The following is a 9,800-nucleotide window of genomic DNA, read 5'->3' on the forward strand; positions in this document are numbered from 1 at the left end:
CACCGTACTTGAATAGCTCACCTGGCAGGCTGTCAGCTCCAGCAGCTTTGTTGTTTTTCAGCCGCGTTATTGCTGTTCGTACCTATTAATATTCGAACATCGACTCCGTCATCATCGACTGGGGGCTCGGGTTCTTCTTCTCCACAACTTTCCGTGCTGCTACCATTCAAGACGCTGGAAAAGTGTTCCCTCCAGAATTTAAGTACGTTCTGAACATCTGTGACTAGATCGCCATTGTTGTTCTTACGGTCTCTCTCTTCTTATTGCGGGAAATACGTCTCGCTTCCCTCTTCAGATCCCTATAGCGGTCTCACATAGCGATAAGCTTTCCTTGCATATTTGGGCGCATATTTTTTGCTGCACAGAGGCGGGTGCGTATCTTGGCTGCAACAAGATAGTGATCCGAGTCGATGTTTGGGTCTCGGAGTGTACGTACGTCCAAAACACTGTAAGCATGCCTTCCGTCTATCACAACATGATCGATTTGGTTTCTCGTTTTTCGATCCGGGACAGCCACGTAGCTTGATGAATCTTTTTATGCTTGAACCTAGTACTGCATACTACCATGTTTCGGGCCCCGGCGAAATAAATCAGCCTCGTTCCGTTGTCGGACATTTCGTCGTGGAGGCTAAATTTTCCGACGGTGGTTCCAAAGATCCCTTTCTTGCCCACCCTGGCACTCAAGTCGCCAAGCACGATTTTGATATCGTCGCGGGCGTAGCGCTCGTACGTGCGCTCCAAGCGCTCATAGAAGAGTTCCTTTGATACCTCATCCTTCTCTTCCGTCTCATGAAGAATCTCGCTTTGATGCGAACTATGGCTAGACGTTTGTCCTCCGGGGTGAACGACAGTACTCGGAGTCTCTCTCCCACCACAAATCCAGCACCGAATTTGCGGTCCTTTATATGGCCGCTGTAGTATACGTCACGAGGCCCCAGACATTGTTTGCCTTGCCCCGTCCAACGCATTTCTTGGATGGCAGTGATGTCAGCTTTTGTTCTTACGAGAACATCAACCAGCCGGGCAGAGGCACCTTCCCCATTAAGGGTCCGGACATTCCTGGTGCGTGCCTTCAAATCGTAGTCCTTTAAACGTTTGCCATGGTCGTTAGGGGTTTTTACGCGGCGGGTCCCAAACCCAGTGCACAACCCATTGCTGGGACGGGGGTGATTTCGCAACCAAATACACGTTTATATAGCGAGCCACTTGCTCCAAGCCAGACACCCGCTTGCAGCCGCACCTACTGGCGAACAGACGCTGCAGACTTCAGTGAGCCCTTAAACCGAAAAAGTCGGAATGGCCACACCGAAGCTCCCTCTCTTTCTGCCGTGACCCAAGGCCCCACTCGGATTGGTTACCGCATCTCGCACATGGGGTGCTCACGTTGCCCAGAGTGCGCGAACGAGGACGCAAGAGTCGGGATTGAGTATAGCCATACAACTGTAATTGCACACCTAACACAACGACTATACCCCATTGCACTTTTAAGGTCACATTGTAATAAAAGCGATTTTTTAGTTTTTTAAACTATAATTTTATTTATTGTACTACATATATACCCCGTATCGAATCTCATGCATTAGTCACTTCAGTTTTATGTATGGGTATGACTTTGGAAGTCGTTCATAACTTTTTCATAGAAATGGTAATTTGATCGTTAATGGAGTGTTTTGGGAGTGCTTCGATAATAGACCGTAAAGAAGGTTCTACGGGTTTTCAAAATGCTGAAAATCTAATGTATAAGTATGTATTCGATTTTTTTTGTTTAACTTAAAATTAAATACAATGATTGAATACAGAATTCAGTAAAAAAAGAAAAAAAATATGAAAAAAAAAAAATATTTTTTATCTATGCATTCTTAAAAGACGTTTCCTTGAACTATGGCACCACTTCGTGTGCGGTCTATTATATTCTTTGCCAGAACCAGCAAATTTTCTTTTAAATGTGCCTAAAGTTAGCCAAAAGTAATTTACCACGCGTTATTGCTTACATCTATGTAAGTAAATACATTCGCAACTGCCCGAACGTCAACAGCTTTTTTAGTCGTGTCATTTCCAGGAAGATTCGGAAGAGACGACCCCCTTGATTAAAAATTTCATTATCATCTTTCAGACCTAATACGAAGAAAAGAAAAACAAGATAACAAAAATAAACATTTTGACCTTTTCACCCCACATTCGGTGCGCTGCGAAAACTCTTATTCAAGGTGTTGCTGTGAGATTCCCTTGTGACTCCATATTCGGAAAATTCTTAAAACACTCCTTCGAGCTGTGGGACCCACGGTACTGATTTAAAATTGGCCGGGATGGACGGTATCGGGAAGACCTGTAAAAATATGGCGGGCGAGACGGGACCAAAATCATTTCCCGATACTGCCGATAAAACCGCAACCCCCGAAAATTCACAAAATCTTCCTTAAAAACGATGTTCGAAATAAGCACTTTTTTTAAGCAAAACAAAGTAATCGGAAGATATCAGATCTTTCATTATTATTTTTATTATTTCAAATTAATTTGAAAGACATGAACATTTTTGTTAACCTTCGATCGGTTTGCAAACCACGCCACACACGTTGAAATCTTAATTGATCGTTTAAATTTGTTGTCCGAATGTAGCCTGCTTTAGAGATAGATTTCGGGACCCACGGGACCCGTGTACAATTCTGAAAAACGTCGGGATGGGCGGGTTCGGGACTTAAAAATCGAATTTCGGGATGGGCGGGATCGGGATTAAATATTTAGTCCCGCGCCCATCTCTACTATGTTCGCAATTATATACTATGTATGTTTGAACTTTATTTCCGAAAAATAAATATATTTAATCAATTGCAATGCCATTTCACTTAATTTATCTTCTTTTGCAATACTTTCAGCTAATTTTAGCAGCGTTGCTGGTATCTTCATGCACCGCATCCCTGCACGGTGCAGTTTCAACACAATTTCAACAACTAGACCCTCATGCACATACCTACTCATATGGATATGCTGATCCCAACTCACAGAAGCAAGAGACCCGTTCTCACGATGGGGTGACCCGTGGTTCCTACTCTTACGTTGATGGCAGCGGACACATACAGTCGCTTTCATATGTTGCCGATCCACACCATGGTTTTAATGCTATCGGAACGAATTTGCCGAAGTCTCCATTACCTCAAGATACTCACTTTGCCGCCATTCACGCCGCTGCTGCTCACTCCTACGTGCCATACGCCCAACATTATCCACAACACATTCCGGTTTTGACTCATGACGGAGTTCCTGTAGACACTCCAGAAGTGCAACATGCTCGCGCTGAGCATTATGCTGCATATGCTGCTGCTGCCGCCGCCGCAGCTGCGCATCCAGATCCTCATGATCCGCACGTTCATCATTTGTATAAGCGTTCACTATACGGACATTCTTGGAACTATGCGCACCAAAACGCTTTGTCCCACATTCCGTTGACTCATGGTGGAGTCCCTGTGGATACTCCTGATGTACAGGCTGCCAAGGCTGAACATTTTGCCGCGCATGCTAGAGCTTTAGGTCATTCGGCACATGCCCATGGTGCGCCCGTAGACACACCAGAAGTTGCTCATGCTAAAGCTGCGCATTATTCTGCACACGCTGCTGCTCGTGCAGGTCATTCTATTGGTCACGCAGTACCTGCACATGGTTACCACATTCCTGTGATTCACAATGGGGTGCCGGTAGAAACGCCAGAAGTGCAACATGCTAAGGCAGCGCATTATGCCGCTGTCGTAGAAGCGTCAGCACGAGCGGGTCATGGTGGTTCACACGACGAAGGCCGTCACTACGACGGGCGATGGGATGGCCCATATGACGGTGGTTATGCGGGCAGCTACAAACATCCAGGACCTATCCACATCCCAATCATTCACAATGGCGTACCAATCGAGCCACCGGAAGTGCAACATGCCCGTGCAGCACACTTGAATGCTTTGGCCGCGGCAAGTCACGGTCCGGGACGAGAAGATTATTACAGCCATGAAAATGACGGCCAGTACAACTCCCACCATTACTAATTTCTGACAATTACGCGTAGAATAACGAATTAAACACATACATACTTATTATCTCACTGCGGATTATCGGAACGGAAAGGATTGAATATACATACATACATAAATGGAATAACATTATCAAGAAACGAATTACATATAAGTAAGCAGTATAAGAAGTATCGAAACGGGAAAGTACGTACACAATGCAAGAAAATTGATTACTAATCGGTTGCAGGAATGTATTAGAATAAATTTTCTTTTCCTCTATGTATACGTTCTATAACACTTTCGCCTAGATGCACAAAAATTAATTTAAGCAAATATGTACATATGAATATACTTATGTATTTCTTCAGATAAGCTGATTTGTGGGAAGAAAAAAACGGCTTTAAGGATCGTCAACTTAGTCAACGTTTTCCCATTAAACAAAAATAAATAGTAGAAACGATGTTTAATCCAGAGGACAAAGTGGTCATCAAATTTTAATGTGTTTCATTGCTCTTCTAAAAGTGTGATTGTTTTTCTAAAGACTTGTTTCCACTATGTCAAATTCAATGCTATTTTTCGTACAATTAGTGAAAACACATAGGGGTATTCTCGAAATGCCAAAATTCAATTCTAATTTTGCAAGAGTACCAAAACACCCCATTGCAAAGTTCTAGCCTGCATAGATAGCAAGCAGCAAAAGGCTGTGTCAAATTCAATAACAAGAGACAACAAGCAAAATGACGTGAGCGAAATGAGAGAATATGTGAGCGGTTTCAGCAACAAAACTGCCAGCACAGGGTCGCATTTATCTTGTTTCGCTTTGCTGCAAATTATATGCATGGTTTAGAATATTGACGTACATTAAGCTAGCAGACCATGGCCACGACGCGCAACTCTAACCTAATGGGTTCCCCGGTTCGGGGTAAACGAAGCTTATGATAAGGCTGATTAATTATTTTTAAAACTTATTTTTCATAATTTGAAATCATAGGGATGCCGTTTTCTTTCGTTTCTCAATGGATTTTATAATTAAAAAGGCACCAAAATATGTATGCAATACCTTTACATATCGTCATTTAAAGTACAAAACCGCGCATCAAAAAAATTCAAAAGCTCGTATGTGAGGTTGCCTAAATTATATAGGAGAGAGTAAAACATGTCCTAATTAAAAACGGTTCTCTCTTGTAAACTTAATTATCTCTTCACCTTATGTCTAAGTATCGATATTTTATTATGAATGGCTATAGGCTTGATGCCAGGAGCTTGCGGTGACCAAATATCTTTTTCGGCACAAATGTCAGTTACGAGGTTTGTACTTTAAACGACGATATACAGATTGGCGCTTACACAATATGTTAGTCTTTGGCCTAGCTTCTCCTCCGATATGTGGCGTGCGCCTTGATTTTGTCACACAAAGTAAAGGACTCCGAACGGCAATTGTATTGTTATGAGAAGCTGTTTCCATGACAGAATACATTCGACGGTTAACTATTACCAGCAGAGGGGCAACCGCTATTAGAAAAAAACTTTTTTGTTTTTTATATGTTGCATAACAAGCCAATTAATTCAATAATTTCCTTTCTTTTGTTTTTTTAACGCCGTGAAATGTACTGATTTTATGAATTAATACATTTATTTGTAATTTTTTATGGAATCGGCATCGGCATCGGTATCGGCCGATTCTTCCCCATAAGCCGATTAATCGGCATCGGCATCGGTACCTGAAAAAAAAATTGGAATCGGTCGGACTCTATAATTAAGTTTAAAAGAGAGAACCGTTTTTAATTAGGACATGTTTTACTCTCTCCTATACAATTTATGCAACCTCACATACGAGGTTTTGAATTTTTTTGATGCGCGGTTTTGTACTTTAAACGACGATATGTCGAAGTATTGCATACGTATTTAGGTGCCTTTTCAATTATAAAATCCATTGAGAAACGGAAGAAAACGGCATCCCTATGATTTCAACTTATGCCAAATGTTTCGTAAACAAGCAATTCCGAACAAGAAACTGTTTTTCCACAAAGATGTTTAAATGGAAGCATTACAAATATGGAAAAATTGCAATCCACAAGGCTTTATTGGTAGTAGGTCCATTTTAAAGCACATTTAACAAAAAAATAAGCTATTAGTTTCGAAGTTAGCACAAAATGAAATTTTTTTGTTTGTTGTTTGAAAAAAAAAATACTTGCCAAGTATATAAGTCAAAATTGTTAAATATATATCGCTTTCATTCATTTCTTCATAGAGTTGGTGCTTCTTTTATAGGAAAATTCATACGGCTTATGAACAGATTCATCCCATGTAAATGCACCATTAAACTTTTTATGGGAAGATGTATGGAAATCCAACTTGCTATAATTTCATATGCTTAACAGTATCGCAACAGTATGACTACAGTATCTCCCCATAATTTCTGATATGAAAAAATGTATTATATGCATCCCACTCGATATCATTGAATTCCTCATTGGAACATGTAGTCCCTCTATTTTAGCGTATCACAGTTCATATGGCTTCATACCATGTAAATGCACCATAGTTATTTGATTCATAATCCCAAATTTGTGATATAAATTGCTCTCTCTACGCGCTTCGAATTTTTCACAATTGAGCTACTGTCAAAAAATCTGCTTTTTAATTAAAAAGTTTTTTTTTTTTTGAAACGCCTTTTTTGTATCATAAAATGAATTAGTTTTTTCATATACACAATTAAAAAAAAATAAGCATTTTCCAAAGCAAATGAACAAAATTAATTTTTTTAGGAATCAAATCAAATCAAAGTAACTTGAATAATAGTCCTTTTCAGTAATCAAAATCTTGGTTACACAAGTAATTGATTAATGGAACGAATGAACTTACTCGAGTAATCGAATGCCTAGTATGTACATATCGTTGCCTTAATATAAAAATACCCTATCTAAAATGTTTATGTTTTTACAGAGTAGTCAAAAATCTGAATAAAAAAACTAAAGTTCTGAAGTTGGAATTTCTTTAAAATCCTGCGTTTAATAAATACGAACACTAGTTTATTGATGTATGCGGTTGTTTTAAATTCTGTTAGGCCTTTAATGAGTAATCTACCGACCATTGCACAAAGCCAAATTTGGAAAGATAATGAGTTATTGCCTTTCTATATAAAGGTAAGATTATGGTAATTTTCGCCTCTCAAAACAACCGAATTCCAATTACATCTTTTTATTTTTCCATGGACATTGTCATTGCCAAGTTTTTGGCTTTTTCGATAGCATCATTTATATCCCCGACCATATAAAAGGCAATTTCCGGCAATTCATCCAACTCTCCATCGAGAAGGCGTTTGAAACCTTCTACAGTTTTTTGCAATGGATACCATTTTCCCTGAATGTCCCGTAAAAACTTCTGCGACTTGGAATGGTTGTGATAGAAAACGTTGAATTTTGCGTGCCCGAGCTACAGTTAACTTATCATCTTCAGAGAGTTCATCCATTCCAAGAATGGCAATGATATCCTATAACAAACGGCTTTAGTAGCAAACTCAAATAAACAAATTCCTTAAGAACCTGTAGGGATTTATATGATTGTAGTGTCTTTTGTACTCCTCTAGCTACATTATAGTGATCATCGCCTACTATGGATGGATCCATTATCCGTGAAGACGAATCTAGAGGATCCACTGCAGGGTAAATTCCTAACTCGGCAATAGCGCGTGACAATACTGTAGTGGCATCCAAGTGTGCAAAGGTAGCAGCGGGTGCTGGATCAGTGAGATCATCAGCTGGCACATACACGGCTTGTACGGAAGTAATAGACCCGTTCTTCGTACTAGTAATACGTTCTTGCATGGAACCTAGTAAAGTTAAGATGATGTCCGCAAATATTTTTTTATGAAAGAGCGTCGCTTCTCACCCATGTCTGTACCCAAGGTTGGTTGATACCCAACAGCGGACGGTATGCGTCCCAGTAAAGCAGAAACTTCAGCACCCGCCTGAGTAAAACGGTAAATATTATCAATAAATAGCAGCACGTCTTGGCCATCCATGTCGCGGAAATATTCGGCTAAGGTAAGGCCAGTTAATACGACACGCGATCGTGCTCCGGGTGGTTCATTCATTTGTCCATATACCAGAGCCACTTTTGAACTGTCATCCTCTATTGAAATCACCTTGGACTCAATCATTTCCATGTATAGGTCGTTACCTTCTCGAGTACGCTCACCAGCGCCTACAAAAACGGAATACCCTCCATGTTTCTTAGCGACGTTGTTGATTAACTCCATGATGAGTACTGTCTTCCCTACACCAGCACCTCCGAACAAACCGATTTTCCCTCCCTTTACATATGGCGCCAAGAGATCAATAACCTTGATGAACAAACATGTTAAGTAAAAAAAGAAAAACAATTTTAAGGTTTGAAGAGTTATTGATTAACCTTAATTCCGGTTTCCATTAATGTGGGATTTACATTTAACTCCATCATTTCCGGTGGGTCTGCATGTATAAATGAATGAAAATCAGACTGAATAGGACCACGTTCATCAATTGGATCGCCAACAACATTCATGATACGTCCTAAGCACGCTTTTCCCACAGGAACTCTTATGGGATATCCTGTGTCCAATACCTTTTGGCCACGATGCAGTCCTTCTGTGCTGTCCATTGCGACTGATCGAACGATACCGCCTCCAAGGTGATGAAACACCTAAAAGAATGCGAAAAGCCTTTCCAGTCTGTTGATACATCTATACTGTACAATACTTCTAAAACTAATTTTCCGCCAGGATATTCTGGTACAACCATTGCATTCATAACTTCGGGGACGTTATTTTCGAAAATTACATCCACTACTGGTCCAATGATAGCAGAAATGTGTCCAACGGCCCCGGGTTTGGAACGTATTCCTTTTATTTTTTGTTTGTTTTTGAAATCGTTTGAAGAGTTCTCCTCTTTTTCAGTCATTTGCAGTCCCGCTTCCACATCTTTATTTTTATTTTCTGCTTTCACATTTTTAAATTCAGGCTCTACCGGTGGTGCGACCCCACACCCGTGGTCATTCCTTTCATCATGAGCATCGTCATTTACTTAAGGAAAAATAGTCTGATTTGTGAAAGCGTTTGGAGATGATTTACTTACCAGATCCGGAAAATTCTCGCATTTGCATATTAAAATATTTTCCATATTGAGAAGTTTGAAAGGATAGGCTCTTTGAAACTTTGTAGGAATTAAGTAAAATTTAATTAAAAATAATTTTATAGAATTTAAATTGTGACTTACCAACAGCGGGGCGTAAAAAATTTCTCCAAAGACAAGCCATAATTAGATTAGATAAAGTAAAATCATGGAATATCGTTTGTCGTTTACGGACGGTTTTTTTTCAAATATTAGTTGACAGAAAAATATGTGTACATTTGGTCGATTATTTGACTGGCACCGTTACATTCGTACGCATTTTTTCTACAGTATGAATCAATTGCTTATTAAATCGTCGCTGGTATAAAGAAACATTGTAAATGCCACATACACTATTATTCGATAATCGTACCATTGGATAGACAATTCTTTAATATATTAGAAAAATCTTTAGTTTTCTTAAATATCTTTTTGGATCACGAACTTATTCGCGGAAAACGAATTTTTATAACAGTGTAGGTACTAAAATTGTTTACAAATAGTGTATAGTGCACTTGGACTATTATTAAGAAAATCCCAAAGATATTCTTGTAATATTAAAATAACGTTAGAGTAGGTTACTTCGTAATATTGCTGCTAACTTTCACAGGGAGCTTTAAAATGTGAATAATAAAATAGTGTAATATCGACATACATC

General features: G+C 39.5%; 1 protein-coding gene and 1 pseudogene across 1 annotated transcript; one reads left to right on the forward strand and one right to left on the reverse strand.

The window, feature by feature from the left end:
* Nucleotides 1–2,873: 2,873 nt before the first annotated feature.
* On the forward strand, nt 2,874–4,484 carry LOC118753718 (histidine-rich protein PFHRP-II-like; the record flags this gene model as incomplete). The annotated part of the gene is given in 1 exon segment (XM_036488585.1): nt 2,874–4,484. A coding segment is annotated over 1 exon segment (1,152 nt), but the record flags the coding sequence as incomplete, so codon positions are not given.
* Nucleotides 4,485–7,193: 2,709 nt separating this feature from the next.
* On the reverse strand, nt 7,194–8,941 carry LOC118753719 (annotated as a pseudogene).
* Nucleotides 8,942–9,800: the final 859 nt, after the last annotated feature.

Source organism: Rhagoletis pomonella, unplaced genomic scaffold (genome assembly GCF_013731165.1).
Source record: "Rhagoletis pomonella isolate Grant_MI unplaced genomic scaffold, Rhpom_1.0 Rhpom_scaffold_02782, whole genome shotgun sequence".
NCBI classification, from domain to species: domain Eukaryota; kingdom Metazoa; phylum Arthropoda; class Insecta; order Diptera; family Tephritidae; genus Rhagoletis; species Rhagoletis pomonella.